At 49.7% G+C, this 21666-nt stretch overlaps 2 protein-coding genes and 1 long non-coding RNA gene across 8 annotated transcripts in view; 2 read left to right on the forward strand and 1 right to left on the reverse strand.

Annotated features, from left to right (window-relative positions):
- The window catches only part of SLC25A22 (solute carrier family 25 member 22), a 51404-nt gene extending 36250 nt beyond the window's left edge, over positions 1-15154 (forward strand). For all 6 annotated transcript variants that reach the window (XM_030274041.4, XM_030274042.4, XM_072929818.1 and 3 more), the window contains 5 exons: positions 8540-8658; positions 10254-10434; positions 10994-11148; positions 11976-12051; positions 12912-15154. In XM_030274041.4, the coding sequence (XP_030129901.4) occupies positions 8540-8658; positions 10254-10434; positions 10994-11148; positions 11976-12051; positions 12912-13065 (685 nt within the window). In that variant the 3' untranslated portion in view covers positions 13066-15154. The remainder of the gene's footprint in view (positions 1-8539; positions 8659-10253; positions 10435-10993; positions 11149-11975; positions 12052-12911) is intronic.
- On the reverse strand, positions 13908-18484 carry LOC140684271 (uncharacterized). Its single transcript, XR_012056280.1, has 2 exons — positions 18235-18484; positions 13908-15995 (listed from the first exon to the last, which is right to left on the reverse strand). It is a non-coding gene; the product is annotated as an uncharacterized lncRNA (long non-coding RNA).
- Positions 16029-21587, forward strand: IRF7 (interferon regulatory factor 7). Its single transcript, XM_002198305.6, has 11 exons — positions 16029-17999; positions 18087-18249; positions 18480-18642; positions 18724-18806; positions 18968-19013; positions 19120-19224; positions 19298-19492; positions 19607-19732; positions 19869-20249; positions 20405-20523; positions 21201-21587. Exons 1-11 carry the CDS (start codon positions 17974-17976, stop codon positions 21345-21347), a joined length of 1554 nt encoding a protein of 517 aa, XP_002198341.5. The 5' UTR covers positions 16029-17973; the 3' UTR covers positions 21348-21587.
- The last annotated feature ends 79 nt before the right edge of the window (positions 21588-21666 follow it).

Consider the following 21666-nt stretch of genomic DNA (forward strand, 5'->3'; position numbering starts at 1 on the left):
CTGACCTTCTGCAGTCAACTTAAAAGACACCGACTCCTGCGACACGTCTGGTGAGACATCAGGAGAAGGTGGAATGGGATAGTGCAATGACTGAAATATGAGTTGACCTTGAGCAGCTCAGATGGTGATTATGTTCAGGCTAAGGATGCAATGTCTAAAATGGGAAGCATGAAGCACTCCACTAGATGACTGCTCTTTATTCAAGCTTCTAAAAATAGTCCCAGATTTAAGCCAAGGTTAGCAGATCCAGATAGCAGATCCAGAATGTGTAGTCTAAGTATTCGAGAGGAACCCAATGTCACTGATCATTGCTCAAAGAGCTGCTGGGAGGGCTCTTGTCCTCAGCATCCTATTGGATTCTCTTATGCTCGTTCTGGCTCAAAAAGGTATCAAGTTAAGTTCTGTAGATCCCAAACTTAGCACCCCTCTTCTCCTTTTGTACCTTGAAAATAGTTTTGGAGAGGTGGTAAATCTGAATTGACTAAGGGCACTTGCAGCAGCTGACCTTCAAATAAATACTGAAGAAATAAAATTACCTGTTCAGCTTGCAAATGGAGTTTGGTTCATATGAATTAGATGTAAGTAAAAGGTGTAAGCTGGAGTTGAGAGTAGCTGGATCATGAATAATTAAGGCTGCTTTCACCAAGATGTTTTCCAAATTGCATGGGAAATAGTTGTGTCTCCCATCAGAGAGATACCTTTCCCCAAAGGCAGACAAGGGCATTTTCTCCAATCCTCAGTGACAGTAGCTAAATGACAGCCTGCTTGGGATGCGATCCCAGCAATTCCCATCAACAATTATGGGGTGGGACTTCAGTGCAAATGCAAAGCTCCAGCACAATTACTGGTCTTAACAACTTCCTAAAACATATCACGTCAGTCTTGGCTGCTGCAGATCAGTGCCTCAACAACTTCAGTGGAGATTGTGGACTGACACAGATTGAGAATCCACTTTTTTCCTGTACCTTTTCTTTTTTTTTTTTTTTTTCTTTTGTTCTGGAGTCCTCTAAAGTAGCAGCTAACATATGTCCATGTGACTCATCGGCTCACAGCTCTTCGTGATTTTCTGACTCAAGTCTTTGAATAGTGTCTCTTCTGTGCTCTGTTCAGACAGTGGGAGGTAATGATGTCCTGTACCAAGTGGTGTGTCTCATCCCTGCAGCAGACAGCCCAGCACACCTTGGTGTACTGCAGTAAACAGCAGCACAGCTCTTTGCCACCACCTACAAAGTGAGGGCTTAGTAGCGTGTACAGGCCCAACAGGATGCCAAGCTGGCACACCTTGTACTACCACTAAAGGAACAGTTCTAGACAGTTCAGACTAGCATTGCAACATATTTGGCATTCTGGGAGAGCAATCACTGCTGTGATGTTTCTGCCCTTAAAAGGGGACATGCCTGTCAGTCGATGTCGTGCACCACGAGAGGTAAAGTGTGTGTGCCTGCCTCAGTGCTGAGTGCAGCCTTGAACGAGTCTTTGGGTAAGGATGGGATGCAACTGTTTCCACGAGCAGTTGAGGTTTTCACTCAGACCTCTTCTAGTTTGAGTTTTGGGTTACTGGCTGGTACACACATGACAAAGGTGATATGCTGCACTTAATTCAGAATAAAGGAGCTAGAGAATTTTTCCAAGAACAAGACACCCTGTTCTAAATCTTGCATACTGATGGGTCTGGCACTACAGTGACCTAGGGCAGAAGCATACCACCCAAGCAGTTGGAGGCTTTTGTGTCTCAACACAGAACATTTTAGTTCTTTTAGAGAAAAGAGACATTGGGCCACAGTTAGGTGACAACAGCATGTGGAGTCAGAGTGGTTCATCTTGTTTAACCACCATGGGGAGCTTGGATGAGTGAAATCTGGTCAGCTGTTCTCTTGAGGGTGATGATCTGAGGTATTTCTGCCTAGAAATGTCACCCCAAAATATGATGGGAAGAAAAATGCATTACAGGTTTTGCTGTGGCTGGTATAGGCTATGAATGTGGGATCTGGCAGTTTTCTCCCTTGGGATGGTTCTGTCGCATCCTCCCCCTCCCCAGTTGCCTTCATAAGATGGGGCAGGATTAGCAGTGCTGGAATTTAAAGGCCTCTCCTACCCAGGACCCACAGGGTGCATACCTGCTAGTACATCACAAGGCTGGGCCACCTATTTCACAATTCCAGCCAAAGCCTAGTTATGAACAACAAAATAGCTTGGGGTTAGAAAGGTGAAGCCTGGAGCTGCCTGGCACATGAATGTGGTTTCATTTCTTGATATGTAATTGCATGAGTCAAGGTGTTGCACTGGGCAAAGCACAGTGGGGGGTTAGGATCAATGTAAGGGTGGATCAACAAGATCTTGGTTCAGCTCCATCAAAATCCTTTTTGCACAAGCCAGTCTGTCTGCTGTGTATATTCATAGATGCTGTGCCCTTAGGTCAGTATCCCAAAGGATGCTCTGACTCAAAGCTGCAGAAGTCTTCTAGACCTGTTTACATTGAATGCCTTTGTGCTAAGCATCTAGCACTTCTCTTGCTTGAAATATGTTGCACGAATTGGTAATCCTTTTCTTATAAAATATGCATGTTCTACCAGTATTTGCTGATTAAAATATGTGGTATTAAAATAGACCTCAGTGTGCAAGAAGGAAGAAGCATGTGTGGACCAGAGAGAGTGTGGCAAATCCAGCATGACTCAAAGTAGCCTCAAGTTAAACAACAGCTTTCAGTGTGCATGAATGTATTTATTTTTATCCTTTGAAAAACTTAGTGTTGAAATTGCTTTTGAGCTGCTAGGATAAAAAAAGTGGCATAAAGCCTATTTTTGAAAGGCCAGACTGAAAACAGCACCTGCAGTGTAGGAAGCTCCTGACTGCGCATTGCTGGAAGAGTATTTTAGGGATGTTATCACTACAGGTTTGTGCTAGACTCTCTTTTCCCTTACTCTGCTCTTGGACACTGCTGGGGGTAGAGCACTGGGGCAGCAGGTCCTCACAAGAGATCTCATGCTCTTGTTGGTGCAACTCTCTCCCTGAGACTGTCCCTGTGCAGGTGTGTGTTCCTGCAGCCCTCTCCATCCTGAGACTCAGGGAGGCACTCCTGCCCATACTGTGCTTTTCCCCTCCTTTTGGTGCAGGCAGCATGTGTGCTTACAGGCTGGGGGAGGTAATTTCTGCTTCTTAGCCAGTTTCTATTTCTTTGCCAGTTTCTATTTTGATGTCAAGGCTATTATGACAGCCTACAGCTACAGCTTTTTTGTTTTCTCAAGAAACAGAGTTGGTCCTTCCAAGCTGTCCTGGTCATTTAGGAATGAGTGAGTTGTGTGTGTGCTGAAAACGTGCTTTCTGTCTTTCTATACCATGGAGGAGAGGAAGGAGACCAAGATACTGAAAAAGCTGAAGGGCACCCCATGACCATGATTGGCAAAGGTAATAAGGGTCATGTGATTTCCTGTGATGATTTTGACCTAAGATTCCCAGGAGATTTTGACCTCTGCAATTCCCATGAGGTGAAGATGGCTCACAGAAAGTCTCCAGGAAGGTCTTTGTTCCTGTGTCATTCTGTGGGGAAGAGTTTTCACTAGGCTGGGAAGGCAGAATGTGGAGAGAAGGGAAGGTCCTCAGGCTGCTGCTGGAAACAGATGAGATATTTTTTAACTCTGGCTTTTTGAAGCTGCATGTGTTGAGAGACTCGGTCTCATGGCTGCTGTTAAAATAGTAGTGGCTTCATTGTCCAGAACAGAGGATGTTTGAAGTGCTTGACTATGAAGCACTTGGGTGTGAAGCTGAGAAGGAAGCTTAGATTGATAGCATTGATCAGCGTTTAAAGTACATCATTGATTATTGGGTGCTCAGTGTGCAAGGTCTCTTTGATTGATTTAAATATTACCTGTTTTTTATATCCTCTTTGAATCTAGATGTTAAACACTTTAAAAAATCAGTTCCTTTAAAGTGTCCTACAAGGTTTCGTGTTTATCTCCCAAAGTGTGGAGTGCCAGATAGCTGTTTTGTTGGGCATGTGTTTTCCAGGTTTTGTTCATTTTTCAGGTTCTTGGTTAAATATTCTGCCTTGGCTGCAGTAAAAAGTGTTTCATGCCTTCTTACATAAGCAATCTGTTGCTGTTAAAAACTTTCCAGTGTCCCTGGATGAGTTTCCTGCTACTCTTCTCCAAGGTGTTATTCCCTTGCTTGACCTGTCCTCTTTAATCTTGACCTTTATTTTGTTTGCTGTTCTGAAGCAAAGGCTGGCAATCTGCTGTCTTAGCAGCTCGGATTCCTAGGAAGACCAGCAGGACTGACTTAATTCTGCTTCTGCTGATGCCAGCAAATTTTCTTCTATTCTGCTTCCTCCAGTCTTGTATCCTTTGCACAGGGAAGAGAAATAGCCAACTGGTAATCCTGGGACAAGCAAGGTATTTTTCCTTCAGTCTTATGCAGATGTGGAGGTTGGAGCTTGTTGTCCATTGCCTTCCCAGCTGATACATCTCCCCAGGGCTCTTCCCTTCATCTGCTCTTCTTGCATCTGCCCTTGTCTGCTGTTCTAAAATACTTGGACTATCTCTTCTGTGGCATGAGTTTAAGTATCAATTGCATGTCTTCCATGATCCTTGAGCTGCAGAACACTCTTAGTCAGGCTGTAAAGTGAGGCTCTCAATTTAGAAAGAAGGAGTGCTGCTGCTAGTCCTGGTGTTGAGCTGCTGTATCACCCTGCACACACTGTGTTTGGTCATTCTTTGGCATTTGTGTGCCCAGGCAGCCTCTCCTGCAGTTACCCACTGGATACTCAGACATTTCTTTAATGTAAGTAGCCCTCATCCCACTCACTGCGACTTGGAAGTGGGGAAATCTGTCCCTTCCCCTTGAGAAGGAGTCAGGAGCTGATAATGTTACTGTGCCAATACAGAAACAGGTGTCTGGGGTGAGCTCTTTTATTTAGCACACAGAGGCCAGGCAGTTGCAGTGGGTTGAAGCTGTTGACATCAAAGGTCAGCCAAAAAGTAAATGCACTTTCAACTGTTAATCTGGAGGGAGATCGAGGTGTGCTGTTTAATCACAGAATGCACCCATGGGAGAGCATTGTCCTTGTCATCATTCCAGGCACATGTCTTGGGATGAAACGTGAGTTGTTTCTGTGTTCAACATGCTCAGTCGTGTTACCATGTCCATTGTTCACTTCCACAAATGTTCACATTGGAGCAAAACACTTGGGATTTGCTGCCAGGGCAAACCTGATGCAGGTACAGAGTCAGCCTCCTCTTGGCTTAGTCCAAACATGCAACACAGAACTCCTGTACATACCTGGAATAATGACTTCCAGATCAACATTTAATCTGGCAGTGTTACCTTGAGATGTATCTGTTCCACATCAGGACTTTATTTGGCTTGTCTGAGGCATTTTTGAGCTGACACTAGAAGTGAGAGGGAGCTTGTAGTGGGAACTGTATTGCTTTTACATTTCCAGCATCATACCTCCAGCTTTTCTGAAGTGCAGTTGCAGTAGCTTGTTCCCTCTTGGAAAATCAGGGGTTGGATTAAAGGGAGTGACTGGCAGTTTGTGTGCACATCCCGTGTGACTGTGGCAGAGAGGTGCCCTTCCTTTGAAGGACAACTCTGTGTGCTGGTCTTCTAATCCATATCAAAGACTCACTGTTTAAATTGTTTCAAAGGAACTAGCTCTGTCTGCTTTGAAACTCCTGGGGAGCTTTCTGCAACTTCTTGGGCTGACAGACAGAGGCAGAGGTTATTTTATGAATGAGGAAGGTGATGTCCAAGATGGGGACAGTAGCCTTTTGGGTAGGAGATAGGAATGGATTGCTTTGTATGAATGTTTCTTTCACTCAGAGATTTTCTTTTTGGAAATGTTGTTGCCCTGATTCCAGAATGGCTGGTTCTGGTCCCTGCCCAAACACAGTAAATTCCCACATGGTCAAGATTTTGAGAAACTTGGAAAAATCCTACACTGCTCCCATGTGACATCAATATATCAATGCTGTCAGAAATCCTGATAGTTCCCCAAAAGCCTTCCATAAACCTCTAGTTCCTGTTTTTGACATTATTTTTCAGCTCCAGTTTGAAACTCTAATTTAAATCAAGCATTAATCTCTTCCCCTTCCCATTTGACATTTTTGATTTGTCACAAATTAATAGCATGTCAGTAAAAAATGTAGAACAACTGATTTCTGCCAGAGCAGAATTTGAGGCTATTGTGTATATGTTATATTTAACACTCTCTTGCTGTGATTAAAGACGGTTTCTGCATTTGTAGGACCATATCTTTGCTGGTGTTGCAGCTTTTGAAGTTAGTTGAGATGTGCCAGTTTTTAAACCACTGAGGATAAGGCGAGTGGTGCATTAAGTATTTAAACTCCTTTGTTGTATAGAGAGGGACAGTTTTCAAACATTCCTTTTATGTGCAGACTGGTGAGGTTTTGCAAAGGCAGTTTGACCCCTGCATGGCAGCTTTTAAACCTCCTGTCAAAAGATTTGCTTCTCTTAAGCTACTTTTTTTCTTGGACTCTCCCCAGTTCCCAGGATGTGCAAACCAAAAACTGAAAGCCCTTGTTCTAGATGCTTTTGATGTACCTGTTTGACATCTCTAAAATACACCCTCATGTGTAAATCCTTCCTTGGGTCATACTGGCATAACTCCATGGAGTTCAGTCAAATCATGGCTGACTTTAGTTGGCTGGGATAATGGTCCAAGATGACTATGTAGGCCAAATCTTCTTGAGCTATTGAACTAGTTATCAAAGCAGTCACCCTGGATGAAAGCCAGAAGATATGTAAACCAGGGATGCTCCAGGGCTCTTCCTAAAGTGGGAGATGCTCTGCTGTGCCAAAGAGAGATTCTGGCAGCCAGCTCCTTTGGGTGGTGTGCTTCCTCCCACAGCCAGGCTGGGGATTGTGCAGTCAGCCTTGTTGCTGACTGTATCGAGCCACTCGAGCTGTGCTTCAGGTTACCCAAAAAGCACAAGTTGGCCTCCTCCAAGTGGCAGTGGCAGTGGAAACCTCTGGATTTGCACACCCTAGTTCCCCCACACCTCCAGGAAAGTCTGCTGTGCACACTTCAGCACCTGTGTGGGTAACTCTGTGGGAGGGATTGTTCTTTGCAGTTCCTCACCTGTGGGGAAATTTGGAAAGGAGAGACTGAAATATTCTTTCTTTCAGCATTAAAGGAGAGCTCTATATTTAGTCACTGGTAATCTCTGTGGTGGCTCTGTGCCTTTAATCTCCTGCTCTCATATCCTCTCCAGAGAAGATGAGAGGTGGGGAAATCAGCCCAGCTTACATGGTGGGCCAGCAGGATTACAGTGCATCTGCCCTCCCTTTCTTCCAGGGTTGGCAGTGAAACTGCTTTACTGGCCCACTGCCCCACAGCTGTGCTGTATGTGTGCTTGTGAAACCCCTGGCAGAGGAGTGTGCCTGGGCTGTGCAAGGAAATGGGGAATATCATTGTGGGACTGCTTCTTGCTTCTTCCACAGTGTGGGGATGTGCCTTGAGCAGGTTAAGATGATGTATTGCTGCAGAGCAGGACTGGAGGAGGTAAAAATGGTACTTGCATTTTAAACAGAAAAAAGAGGAGGCTGTTTCTCTCTGGCTGTGTGATTTATATACACTTCATTTTTAAACGCTTTTAAAAAGAGCAGGTCAGGTGTACTTTTTAATCAAGTCTGTGTTTTCTGGTGCCAAGGCATGAGGTTTTTTTACAGGGCAAAACCACGTCACTTCTGAAAATTTTATGAGGTTTTGCATCCTGAATTCCTCTTTTTAGCCTTAGCTGGGCTCTTTCATAGCTTTGGAATGGAGGGAACAATGAAATGCTGCATTTTGCTGCATGAGAACATGTTGCTGATAGTCCCTGCTCTGTAGTGCATAGAATGCACAAATCTTCATTGCTGGAGGTCCATCCCATCCCTTGTCTCTCAGGGAGGACCAGTTTAATGCAAAGGCTAATTGTACCGGTTTGGAAAACCTAGCAACATGAAACAGCTTCTAACCACAGAGGAACTGCATCCCTGATTCATATTCACTGTTTATTTATTTTGCTTTTCTCAGAGAACTCCAAAGCAGCAAGTGGAATATTTTCCCTCCTTGCTCCTTGTCCGTGTTTGTTGACAATTTTTAAAGGACTAGGCTGACAGGTAGAAAGCTCCTTATTCCCCTTAATGCTCAGGTCCTCTGCTGCCCTCTGAAGTGATGCCCCTTCTGAAAGCTGTGCCCTGACCAGGGGCACCATCAGGCTGGAAGAGAGCTGCAGTGCTCTGGCTATGTGTGGAGGGGGCTGTGTGCTCCTGTCTGGGGCTGTTCTGACAGGGCTCGTGGATTTTCTGAATATTCTGTTTCTGGGGACAAAATGAGCTTGTTCTCCAGGTCAGATAGTGCTGGCAGAGATGCCAAGTCTGGATTGTGCTGAACTGTCAGGCCTAGCAGGTTCTGCTGTCCCAATTGCTGCCTTTCCTGTAACCCCAAGGTCAGAAATATGGCCTGAGCCTTGCACCCAGCTGCCCAAGTGTTATTGCTGGCCACCTCCTCTGATGGACTCTCTCTCTTTTCTTTGGGCAGGAAAAAGCTGACACTGCTGAAGGAGATGCTGGCAGGCTGTGGTGCGGGTACCTGCCAGGTGATTGTCACCACTCCCATGGAGATGCTCAAAATCCAGCTGCAGGATGCAGGACGCATTGGTACGTGAACTTTTCTTCCCTGTGCCCTGAGCTGGGAGAGGGGAAGGAGCTGGGACTGAGCTTTCATGGCAGAGCTGAGAGAATGAGTGGAGAAAATGCTCTTCCCTCCCCCTGCTCTCCCACGTCAGAGGTACCACAGATGTAGCAGAAGTTTCTCCTCCTCTTCCCAGTTTACTTCCCCCAACACTTTGCTCAGCTGGCTTTGCAGAGGCCCTTGCAGTTACAAAAGGTGGTGGTTTTTTTTCTTGAAGCAATGGGCTTGGCAAGCAAAACAGCAAATGCTGTTGGCGAATGGAAAGACAGGAGAGATTACTAGGTGGTCAGCTTGTGGGTGATTCAAACCTGGTAGATCCTGTGCACCCAAGAAGGGATTAACATCCTCCAGTGCCTTTCCGGTGCTGCTTCCTCCATCTCCATGTTTGCTGATGTCTGTTTTTTCTCTCTTCTACCCCCCTGCAGCACCTCCCTAACAGTTTCCCAAGGGGATGTGTTATTTCCAGATTACTTGTCTCCCCTTGTACTCTTTTTTCCTCTCTGACAAAAACAGCAGTTGTCTTGGTTGAAACAGTAAATAAAATTCTCCCAGTGCACTGGATTTGAACAAGATTTGGGATCAGGCTCTTGGGACTGTGGGCGTGAGCTGGCAGGCAGAGGCAGGAGGGAGTGTGAGCCTTTTGGCTGAAGCACTGTGGAGTGTTTCTGGTGAGAACAGTGACCAGAGTCTGGCATGGAGACTCCAGGGGAAAGAGCTGCTTGCTCTTTCCGTAGTCTCTTCCAGAGGTCAGTCTGGGCTACGGCCTCACTTCCCAGGAGCCCTGCATGACGCTGCTGGGTACCGTGTTTATGGCTCCTCCTGGAAAACAGGCCAGTTTGTCCTTTAATCTCTCATTTGATGTGGCATTCCTGAATAATCATGGATTTATTTTCTTTTCTCTCTTCACTGGTTTTACTGCAGACCTTATCCTCTTTGTGCGTATTATTTTAAAATGTTGGAAGGATTTAAGCCGTGGTTTGAGGGTTCAGGAGAGGTTTTTGATGCTGTGAACAGCCTGTTCTCTCTGTGGCAGGAGAGCTGTGGTGTGCCAGGGATTACTTACAGAGTGAAGTGCTCTCCATCTTCTGGCCAAAGGGCCGAAGTGCATCAGTTGGAAAAGTGGGAGAAACCAGGATGTGTTTATAAATGTGACTGAGACAAACTCCCCAGGTTAATGATTGTTTTCAGGGGAGGGAGGCAAAGAACAGAACTTGGGGAAACTGTTTCATTTATGAACATCTTGTGTATTATACTGGAAGCTCAGAGACACACCTGGAAGCAGGGACTGTCCCCTGCCTGTTCACAGCAGTTCCTGTTCTCTGCACTGCATAGATGGTGTGTGACAGGCTTGGGCAAACCAGCTGGCGCGCAGCCGACAGCGTTCTGGTGTGGCAGCACTGCCAGAGAGTGGGACAGGCTGAGGGAGATGGGCAGACTGGGGGAAAAGCTTGCAGGGCACCTTTGTGTGCATGTTGTGTTGCCCTGTCGCTCCGTGTCCCGTGGCACCGGGCAGCAGAGCTGCTGTGGGGCAGCTGCAGACCTGTGGCGCTCTGCTCCCCAGCGGCACAGAAGAAGCTCATGGCACAGCAGGCCCAGATCTCCTCCTCCCCTGCGGCGGCGGCGGCGGCGGCGGCTGAGCCGGCCATAGAAAGGCACCCCACAGCCACCCAGATAACCAGGGAGCTGCTGCGGAGCAAAGGCATCGCCGGACTCTACAAGGGCCTGGGAGCCACGCTGCTAAGGTAGGATGGCGTGACAGGGCTCTGGCGTTCCCAGCCTTGGACCTAAGCCACCACCCATCCCAGGAATGAGCCTGCAAAGGAGGTGTTGGCTTCAGCGGGAGTGGCTTGGTTTAGTTTGTTTCCCATGCACATTAAAGAAGGGAAGGTCAGAGAAGTGAGGGATGGTATCTTTTTGTTCCTGGAAAACCTAATTCTGCTGCTTTCTTTGAAAGGTTTTTGTCTGCCCCATGGTCTGTATTTTCACACTGTGCAGAAGTCCTTGTGAGCTGGCAAAGTAAAAGCGTCAGCCTGAGACCCCAGGGTGTGCAATGGGAGCTGGGCCACAGAGCATGTTGGATGCAAGGATCAGTGCCTGCTCTGACACTCTTTGCCTGGGCTTTCACAGTGTGACTCTCCTCTAGTTTTAACAAAAGTAGAACTAAAGCAGCACCCATGGGAATAGAGGGCAGAAAGGAACCTCTCGTAATTAACAAAAGTGGTCAAAACAATTGACCTCTGAATGTGCTGGTGTCTTTGCTCATCCTTGTTCTTTCTTCCCTTTCTTCCTGTCCCACTGCAGGGATGTCCCATTCTCCATTGTTTACTTCCCACTGTTTGCAAACCTGAACAAGCTGGGCCAAAAAGACCCCAATGTCAAGGCTCCATTCTACGTGTCCTTCCTCTCTGGATGTGTGGCCGGCAGTACGGCTGCAGTGGCTGTCAATCCTTGTGATGGTGAGTCCTGAGCAGGCTGTGCTGGTGGCCTGGTGACAAGTGACAGGACTCAGAGGCCCAGGCTGGGCCAGGTGAGGAGGAGGGTGACTGTGCCGGCCTTTTTGCAGCATGAGCACACAGAAAGGGACAGCTCTGCTGCCTCCAGCTCCAATGGTGTGAGTTCAGCTGAGTTACAACTTTGGCCACAGCTTACACAGAGGTTTGCAGTACTTACTAGGTATGTCAGGAAGAGTGTCATTCATTTCAGTTATTCTTGGCAGGAAAGGTACATTTCCATGTGGAGTGATAATATGCAGACCAAGTGGACTTAAAATTGTCTGGGACAAACAGGGGAAACCTCAGATCTGTGGCCTTTTCTCCTGCTCCACAGCATCTGCCTTAAATACCACCTTGGTTTCTCTCCTGTGAAAAACACCAGAAAGTAAATGCTCCCTCCTCAACACTGCACATGCTCCAAGGTGTGAAGAAATGTAGGAGCAGAATTGTGCATTTTAGATACCTCTTCCTGAAGGAGATGAGCAGTTGAAAATAAGTTCCCACTTTGCAGAGAGATATCTGACTTTGGAAGGTTTAAAACTTAAGTCAGCTTTTGAAACCTTGATCACAGTGAGGGAGGGAGGGGTTGGGTTTTGTGGGTTTTGTGTGGCTTTGTGTTTCTTTTATCAATTTGTAAAGGAAAGGGTTTGTTTTCCCTGATAAATGTATGAAAATGGTCTGTATTCTTGGTAATTTTGTTTTGACCATTTCATAGACATTACTCGTAGGGTGGTTCCTGCCTGCTACACCTCCAGTGCTCACCAGTGTCTCCCCTCTCCTTCCCTCCCCAGTGATCAAAACACGGCTGCAGTCCTTGCAGAGAGGAGTGAATGAGGACACCTACTCGGGGATCCTGGACTGCACCAAGTAAGACTCCTCATGACAGAGGCACCACATCAGGCAGCTGCTGCTACCTGCTGCCAGGCAGGCAGTGCAGCTTCTAGACCTAATCAACAGCTGTGCTTCATGTTCCCTCTGTCCCTGTGCTTTTATCAATCTATCTGTCTATCTGGAGATATATATAGATATATGAACAGATGTATATATATATAGTTTTATAAAAGAGAAGTTCTTCCCATATTGAGCAAGAAAAATATAGCATTTATATTTAAATACTTCTGTCCAAACCCCAGTAGTCATAACACTGAGATTTTATTTCTGCAAAGGGAGGCAATGTTGTAGTCTCTCTTTCCAGCAGTGTAGGCCCCACTGCTGGAAAATCCTACAGTATTGAGTCTCATATCCCTCCTAGGACTGCTCTGCACAGCGTCTGCAGGAGCACTGCCAGAGTGTGCTGTCCCCAGCTGCATTACCTTCTGGCCCATTGCTAAACAATGGTCTGGCTGCTTCAAAACACGAAGGGACTTCCATGCTTTTGTATTTCAGTGGTAACAGAATTTGTTGCCATCTGGCTCTGTCCCATGCTGGGTGAGCTTTTGAGTAGGAGGACCTCTTGATGCAAGCATTGGGTTGTCTTAGCTGTATTCTGGACACGGGCAGCCACTCCTGCATCTAGCCAGATGCAGGGATGGGGCAGGTTTCTGCATGGCCACTTGCAGAGCACTTGGGCAGTGATGGGTGATTTGCCGTGGAGGCTGTGCCAGGCAACAGCGCTTGCCTGGTTTAGTCTCTGGAGGGAGGCAGAAAGGCAGGGCGTGGCCAGGGGCTCTCCTGGCACGGTGGAGGGGTGGGATGGACTCTTACTTGTCTGTGCCATTTCTCCCCAGGAAGATCTGGCAGAGGGAAGGGCCCACGGCCTTCTTCAAAGGGGCCTACTGCCGAGCCCTGGTCATTGCTCCCCTCTTCGGCATCGCACAAGTTGTGTACTTCGTCGGCATCGCGGAATTCCTGCTGGACATGCTCCCCAAGCACCGGGCCTAGCCCGGAGTGGCTGCGTGTGCCCTCCCGCCCTCTGCAGCGCTGGATTCATCCCCGTGTTCGCCATCCGTGTCGATCGATGTCAGAGCAACAGCACAAAGGGTTCGCGCGGGGACGCGAAGGGACCCGGTGCCCAGATGGGCAGACGTGGGGAGGGAGAGTCCCTTCCCTGCCGCCGTCTGGGACCTGCCCCCTCCTGCTCCTTCCACGGACAATACTTAATTATTCCTCCCTATCTCTCTCTTTTTAATTTCCCGTGTTTGGTTTTAAATTGTCATTCTTAAGGACACTGGTAAGCACAGACTGGGCTTGCAGACCCAGAAGTCTCCTCTCAGTCTTGGGGAGGAGGAGAGATGGGAAAGAAATAACTTCTACCCTCATCCACCTCAGTTTCCCGTTCTACCTGGAGCTGCCAGCCATCTGAGGAGGAGCTGGAGGGGCAGCTGTGTCCCCTCAGTCCCTCCTTGGCTCTGCTGACCTCGGGTCAAGAGTGGAAGCTGCACAAAGGGGGCTTATCTCATTGCTGCTGGAGGCAGGGGTGGGGGGATGGTGGCTCTGGCAAGTTCCTTGGCCTGCAAACCTTCAGTCCTCCCTTCTCCCTTTTTAAAAACTAGTTGGACTTAAATGAATTCTGACTGTTCCTATTGATTTTGTAATTATTTTTGTTTTAAAGCAAAGGGATGTCCCCCCTAACTAGGTGTCACAGGCACATCCGGGTGAGGTGCAAAAATCAGAAAAATCGGGTGTCTGCTGTGTAGGGAACATGTCTGTGGGATCACGTGAATGTCCAAAGATACTTCCCTGCTTGGCTACAGGCATGGAAGGGAGAGGAACTTGGGATCAAGTTATTTTTGTTTTGGGGTGAGTTTTTTGGTGGTTTTTTTGGGTTTGTTTTTCTTTTATTAGTTTGTTTGGGGGTGGGGGGTGTTGGTGGTTTTCTTTTGTTTTGTGGGGATTTTCTTTAGTTCTATTTTTGTGGGGTTTTTTTAGTTGTGTGTTTTTGGGTTTTTTTTTTTTTTGGTTGGGTTTTTTTTTTTTTTTATTCAGGGTTGTGGGGAGGAAAAACCAAACAAAAAGAAGCCACTTACATTCCTTCAGCCTGTCCACCCCTAGAGTGATAAAGCTGTGGCTGCAGGTGTAGATCAGCTGATCTGATTTTTTCCCAGCCTGATCCCAGGTGTGTGGAAGGAGGCACTGGCTCCAGTTCTGGCACTGTCCAACCTCCCGGAGCTGCAGCAGAAATGCTGCACCTGTGGGCTCACCCTGCCACGTCTGGTCTGGTTGTGTTCTGATGTTTGCCTTGGGTGTGACTGGAGGCAGTGGGTGTGGAAGAGGCAGAGGGTTCATATTCTCTGAGCAGGGAGCTGTTTGTGTGTCCACTTGAGGGGGTGAGTCCTGTGCTTCACAAGAACATCCTGTTTGCTCCCTGGGTGGGGATCGGTAGTGGGTAGCAGGGGGTAAATCCACACCTACAACCTGCTCTGTCAAAGGGACACTGTCCCAGCTAATATCACTTGTCAGAGGAATTCCTCATTCAGTACTCTCTTGGGCTGTGTAATTAATTCTAGTTTAAATTATCTTAAGTGTGAGATCTGCCAACCCAGTGTGATCTTCTCCATTATTTATTCCATTTGGTGCCATCCACCCAACTTTGGTGTTGAAATTAAACTGGTTGAATTCACTTTTCATTCCTTCTTTTTGCTTTATTCTCCAGGCACCTGCTTGGTGTTTGTGTTTTGAATGTGTATTTAAATTAAATTTCAAAATATCCTTGTTTTTAATGTTTAAAAGAAAACCACCTCTGTTTACTGTTCTTTGGTTAGGTTTTCATGAAACATGTATGTTGAGGGCCTTCTTCCTTGATGCATCCTTTTTCTCTTTGAAAGAGTTGTTCTGTGGCTGATTTGTTATTTGTCACTTTGCCTATGTGAATAATTTTTTTTTCTTTTCTTTTTTCTTTATGACTTTTCCGTGTATCTGGAAAGGAATCTGTGCAAAGGCAATGATAGATGTCTGTGCTGTGTGTAGTGCTGTGATGCTGCTCTTGCTCTGGATTTCCCTTGGGTGGATTAAAAGAGAAAGGTTTATTTTAGTTTTTTCATTAAAGTGCCCCATTCCTTGCTGCTTTTTGATTTACAGGGGGGGGGTCCCCAAAAGGGACCTTGCTGATAAAACTTGTGGGTTTTCAGCTTGCCTTTCTTCCTGCAAGGATTGACCCTGGAAACTGGGTGACTTGTGGCTGCGGGGATGTGCGTGGGTTTGTATGGTGGGGTTGAGTTCGGAAGAAAGTTTGATGCAGTGAAGGGCTGAGGTTCAGGGACAGTGCTCCTTGTCCTTCAGGATGCTTTTTTAAAAACAACTTTGTAAAACTGACTCTCCTGAAATCTCCAGCTCTTCTTCCACTGTGCGGGAGGTGGTGACATAAATTTGGCTGATTTTTAGCTTCCTGGCCATGTCCCTGAGCCAGCAGGACCTGGGGAGGTGGCAGGAGATAACAGCTGTGGCTGTGCAGGACAGGTACCCCCCTGCCCAGGCAGGCAGGATCCTGCTTGCAAAAAGAAAAAAAAAAAAAATTAAATGGGAGAATTCCCATCAATTTAATTATCACCTGTTAACTGAAACCACTCTGCATTGATTGCATCATTGAGGAATGAAAGTAAATAAACACTCCTCTGCTCCCCTCCCTGCAGGTGCTGCTTGTCCCTGGGGCAGGAGCCAGCAGCCAGCACCACTCCTTCCCTCTTGTTCCTCTGGCAGAGCTCTGGGCCCATTCCAGCCTTACCTTGTCCGTGTCAGCCTTGTCCCTTGCTCCCAACCTGACCTGGCTCTCCTGGCTCCTCTTTGAGTTTCATGGTGTTCACTGCCCTTCAATACATTTTGCTGGATCTGCTGAATGCCCCTGTCCTATTTCCTAAAATCGTGGGGGGAAATTCCTGCAGAACAAAAATAAAAATCCTGGCAGCCAAGAGGGAAATTCCTGGAACACCAACCTGGAAGGCTGAATATCCTGGATAACAAAGGGGACAAGACAACTTCTGTAAGGCAATGTAGGAATTTCCATGTGAGAACTAGGGGCAAGCCCTTGAAAGTAAAGGGGGAAATACACAGGGAATTTCTAGAAAGCAATGAGGGGATTTCCTACAAGGCTGTAGGGGGAATAGCCTAGAAATAAAAGGAGGTAAATTACATGAAAGCAAGGAGAAAATTGCCTCAATTACCTGGTAAATTCCTGAAAAGCAGAAGTGACATTTTTAAAGAAAGTAACAGTGATGATTTCGAGAGGGGAAATTTCCCAGAATGCAAAGGAGGAATTGGTGAATAGCAAAAGGGGCATTGCCTGGAGGGGATGAATGGTACTTCTTGGGAAATAATGTCTTGCTTCCCAGTGTGAGGAAAATCCATAAACGCCCCTCTGTGCCCCCAGGCTCGCCCCAAAACAGAGGTTTATGTCCAAAAAGGAGGCAGAAGGAGTTCTTCAACTTTATTCAAATAAAGTGAGAATCAAATAAAGTGAGAAAGTCCACCAGGACACACACCTGTGGCATTTTCTCTCTCGAAGTTTCCAAGGGGGCATCCTTTTTTTATCCTAAACTCCTGGCCACATGTTGCCCTCTTGCTTTCCCTATTGGCTGAGGCACCAGGAAGGTTCAGCCTTCCCGAACCGCCTACCACATATCCCACTTTGAACCTACTATTTTACCCTAAAATTCAGAAACTCAGGCTGTGCAGACCCTTGTCTGTTTCAGGAGCAGAACTGCCTGGGCTCTGCAGCAAACCCGCTGCCCTAAGTCAGTAGAGACATTGAGCCCGCCCATTTCAAAGACCTTAACACTCACACCTTCACCCAGCAAATTGTTTGTAAACACATCAGCTTTCCTCTCAGCAGGGAGTTACAGTCATGGGGAAATTTCCCAGGGAAGCAGTGGAGATCCTCTAAGCAGAGGGAAAAATCGTAGACAGGGATGGAGGACTCTAGAAAGCAACAAAGACATTGCCCAGGAAACCAGGAGGAAATAGCCTAGAACGTGACGGGGAAATTTCCTGGAGAATGGGGGATTTCTTAGGAAGGAAGTGGGGGATTTCCTGGGAAACAACAGGCAATGTTCTGAAAAACCACGTAGAGTGCCTAGGAGGCAGTAGGGGGTTCCTGGAAAGAAGAAATTTCCTCAAAAATAAGCTGCACATTGGGAAAGAGGCTGCAGTCCCATGCCTCAGCCTCACTGTCCCCTCCATCCCTTCCTGGCCCTTGGGTAAGGAACTCGAAGAACCTCTCAGGGAGTTTGGGGTTTTTTTACTGCCCCCCAGAGAGCTCAAAGGGCTCGGAGAAGAGCCGGGTGGTCGCTGTTGCTGCCCTTGACCTGTCGGGGGCATGGGCTGGTTCGCCTCTGCCTCGGTGCCGAGCGCTGCCCGCCGCACCTCGGCCTTTCTCGGTTTGTCATTTTTGGCAGCACGGCCTTGGCGTGCAAGCCCATGCAGCCGGGAGAAGAGGGATTAAAATAAACATCTGGACACCCCGGGGGTTTCCAGCCGCGGTAAACCCCAGCTGGAGCGGGTGTGGCTGACCCCCTGCGCTGCGGGATTCCCACGCTCAGCTTTAGGTGGAGTTTATTAATTTAATCACTGACAGTCCGGGGAGCGCCGTGCGCGGGGCTGCGCGGCGGCGGCGGCGCCGGGCCCGGAGCATCTCCCGGGCACCCCGGGAGCGGCGGCACCGCACCCCGCGGGAGCGGCGGCACTTTCACTTTCGGAGGGACACGTGATTTCCAGGAAAACGAGAGGGCCGGATAAGGGATCGGGAAGGAGGCGGCCGCCCCCGCGCCTAGGGCACGGCACGGCACGGCACGGCACGGCACGGCACGGCACGGCACGGCACGGCACGGCACGGCACGGCGGCTCTGCGGACCCGGCACCATGGCAGCAGCGATGGAGAAGGAGGGGTAAGCGGCGCCCAGCACCCCCGGCTCGCCCCGGGTCGCCGTCTCCGGGTGGCCCCGGTTCCCCCCGGTGACGGTCCCCGCCCGCAGGGAAGCCCAGAGGCTGCGGTTCGGACAGTGGCTGCTGGACGCCATCAACAGCGGGAGCTACCGGGGGCTGCGCTGGATCGACGCTGCCCACACCACCTTCCGCGTCCCCTGGAAGCACAACGCCAGGAAGGACATCACCAGCACTGACCTGGAGGTCTTCAAGGTGGGTGGGATGAGTGTCACCAGCAGCGATGTGGAGATCCTCCAGGTGGGCGGGGTGGGGGTCGCCAGCAGCAGCTTCAGGGTCTTCAAGGTGCGCGGGATAGGATGGTGACCTGCAGCAAGCTGAGGTCTTCAAGGTGGGAGCTGGGGAGGTGGGGAAGACCAGTCATCCCGGGAAACCTCCATTCCCATGGAGCCAGGGAGCCCATGTTCACCTCCCTGCACCCCCAGGCCTGGGCAAGGGTCAGTGGGCGGTACGAGGAAGGCTCCGAGGATCCGGCCAAGTGGAAGACCAACTTCCGCTGTGCCCTGAGCAGCACCAACTTGTTCAAGTTGGAACAGGACCATTCCAAGCGTGGTGATGACCCCCATAAGGTTTTCTCCATTGTCTCAGGTGAGTGTCGCCCCATGGAGGGGCTGTGTTGGATGGGGTGGGCAATATCAGGGCCTCCCATTTCTGCTACTCTCCTTTCAGCCACCCTCCAGGACAGCAAGGAGGGACATTCCAGCATCCCCAACCCTGTGGTGGACCAGCAGGCAGCACAACAGCAGCTGCAGGTAGCTGGGTGGGGACAGCAGGCCAGGGGGGATCCCTGCTGCCACTCCACCAGCATTGCTCCCAAGCTGCAGCCAAATGTGGGCTGGCCAAAATGTGGGCTGAGGGAGGCTGGATGCCTGGCAACCACAGCAGTAAGATCCCATTCTCCTCCCCTTTCCAGCTGGAGCCCCACCCCCAAGACATGGCCTCAGCCATTGCTGTCCCAGGTAAGCACTAGTCCCACAATGTTTTTTGGGGGGAGGATACCCAGTAGGCTCAGCTGGAAGTAATTTTGTGGCTGTGAGACATCATACCCACTGTGCTCCCCCTTAGGAAACACTGACCCCACAGAGCTCTCGCTTCTGGGGGAGCTGCTGCAGCACTGTGACATCTCTCCCAGCGACTTTGACTCGCTGGCCCCATCCTGGGTGCCCACAGGTGAGAGTTGGCCTGCTCGCGGGGTGCAGAGTTGGTGACTGCCTGGGTGAGTGACCCCAGAACCTTCCCACAGGTGGTTTCCCTGCCGGGGACACTCCCCACCAGGACATTGTACTCCAGCCTCACCAGGACACCCTGCTCCAGCCTTACTCAGACACCAGCCAAAACAGCCGCTTCCATCCCACATTTCCACAATGGGTGCCCTCGGTGGAGCAGCCCACCTTGGGCACCTACCAACCAATGGGCCTCATGCCACCAGAGGAGACAGGTGGGTGCCATGGGACAGGATCTGCCCCTGGCTGTGGGAATGCCATAATGGGGTGGGAAGAGGCCAGGGTGGCATCTGGAATGGTGATACATTGCTGCTCATCTCCCGCTGCAGGGGCGGTGCCACCACCGTGCCAGCTGACGGAAGGCACGGTCCCCATGCAGTGTGTGCCGGGTGGGACGTTGTTCGTGCCCGCCGCCAGCCCCGTGCCACAGCCACGGCTGCTGCTGGATAGTACAGGTGAGGGTTATTAATTATTAATAGCTATAAATTATTATTATGACAATTATTAACAGTAAATATGCTTGGGGGGTGCACTGGGGAGGGGGAACGTTTCGGTTTGGAGGATGCAGCTGCTGATCACTTCCTGGTGCAGATGGCATTGTCTCCATCCTGGATGTCACCATCTACTACCGGGGGAAGGAGTTCCACCACGAGGTGGTTGGGGGCAGCCACTGCCTGCTGACGTACCAGTGCCCCAGCCTGCCGGGGGCCCCGAGCCCCGGGCACGTGGTGCGCTTCCCCAGCCCCGCCAGCCTGGCCGACGGCAAGCAGCGGCGCTTCACCGAGGATCTGCTGGGCATCGCGAGGCTGTGGCTGGAGCAACGCGCCTACAAGGTCTTTGCCACCCGCCAGGCGAAGTGCAAGGTGTTCTGGGCCTTGTCCCAGCAGCTCGAGGGGGTTGAGGATCCCCCACTCAACCTGCTCTGCCGAGACCAGGAAACGCCCATCTTTGACTTCCATGAGTTTTGCACAGGTGGGAAGGGGTGTAGTTCCCCGTGTCTTGTTTCCTGCCCAGCCTGGTTTGGGGCTCATGGGAGCCAGCACCAGGATGTTACAAGCATCTAAACCCTCCCAGCCCCTCTGTGCCCCCAGGCTCACCCCAAAACTGAGCCCTGTTTTGCCTCACAGAGCTGAGGGACTTCCGCAATGGCCAAAGGCGGCGATCTCCAGACTTCACCATCTATCTCTGCTTTGGGCAAGCCTTCTCCAAGGCCAAGCCTAAGGAGTCCAAGCTCATCCTGGTCAAGGTACAGTAGCCAAAACCCACCAGTACCCCAATGCTGCCCAGGGAAGGGGAGAGACTCCTGGAGGCCAGGGGAGCTGGAACTCTGTGTGCCTGAGAAGGGGGATCCTCGAGGTCGAGTTGGGTGGGAGATGGAGAGTCTGGGTGCCTGAAGAGGGACCCTTGGGGACTGAGGCAGGTTTGATTCTGAGTGCCCAGGGATGTGGTCTTCTAGGTGATGGATAGGTGATGGAGTTTCCTCAGGGGCCAGGGCAGGTGAGTGCTTGGGTGCACAAGGAGGGAGGCCCTCAGTGTGCAGTGGAGATGGTGATTTGTGAGCCCTCAGGATCTGGGGCAGATGGATAGATCTGGATACCCAAAGAGGGGATAGCTTGGGGGCTGAGAGAGGTGGGGGAATTGAGTGACAGGGAGGGGGACCCTTGGTGACATGGGGGGCTGCATGACCAGGGAGGGAACCCTTGGGGACAGGGAAAACATGGGTTAAGAATGGGACAGAGAACACTTGGGGTCTGGGTGGGATGGTGTGGAAGGCAGATGCCCAGGGACAGGGACCCTCAGGGGTTGGGGGAGACAAAGGGTGCCCCAGACATCTCCTCCCTGCACTCCGGGAGGACAGGGCCATGCAGGTTGTTGCAGCTATATCAGGCAGCTGCCCCTAACCCCAGTGTTTTGCTGCTGCAGCTGGTGCCCAAGTTCTGTGAGTACTACTACGAGCAGGTGCTGCAGGAAGGAGCCTCCTCCCTGGACAGCCGCACCATCAGCCTGCAGCTCTCCAACTCCTTCGACCTCATGGAGCTGATTGAGCAGTACAGCATGCAGCTGGGCTGAGCCCACCTGCCCCGCTCCCCATGGCCCTGGCACAGGCAGCAGGACCACTGGGCATCCAGGCTCTGCAAACCAGCACTCCCCAACCCGAGCAACACTTCAGTGACCAGTCCTGGAGCTCACACATTGCTTTTCCTCTCTGTCAGCTTCTAGTGTGTGTTTTTGTGGAGGGTGGTAATTTACAGATTTATTTTCTTAACTTTTCCAAGCTAAAAAAAAAATATATATATATATGGGAACGTAGTTCTCTCTTGCCTGGATATCTGCCTCTTCTATCAGTCTGAAATCTTCACCACCCCTTTCTACCCCCAAAACCACGGGT

Source organism: Taeniopygia guttata, chromosome 5, assembly GCF_048771995.1.
Source record: "Taeniopygia guttata chromosome 5, bTaeGut7.mat, whole genome shotgun sequence".
Taxonomy (NCBI): Eukaryota; Metazoa; Chordata; class Aves; order Passeriformes; family Estrildidae; genus Taeniopygia; species Taeniopygia guttata.

Excerpts from the sequence above, each read along its gene's own strand:
- IRF7 (XM_002198305.6), top strand. The coding sequence starts at position 17,974 with ATGGCAGCAGCGATGGAGAAGGAGGG. Across the intron at positions 18,250-18,479 it reads CTGACCTGGAGGTCTTCAAG|GCCTGGGCAAGGGTCAGTGG; the intron begins GTGGGTGGGATG and ends CTGCACCCCCAG. Across the intron at positions 19,733-19,868 it reads GCTGCTGCTGGATAGTACAG|ATGGCATTGTCTCCATCCTG; the intron begins GTGAGGGTTATT and ends TTCCTGGTGCAG.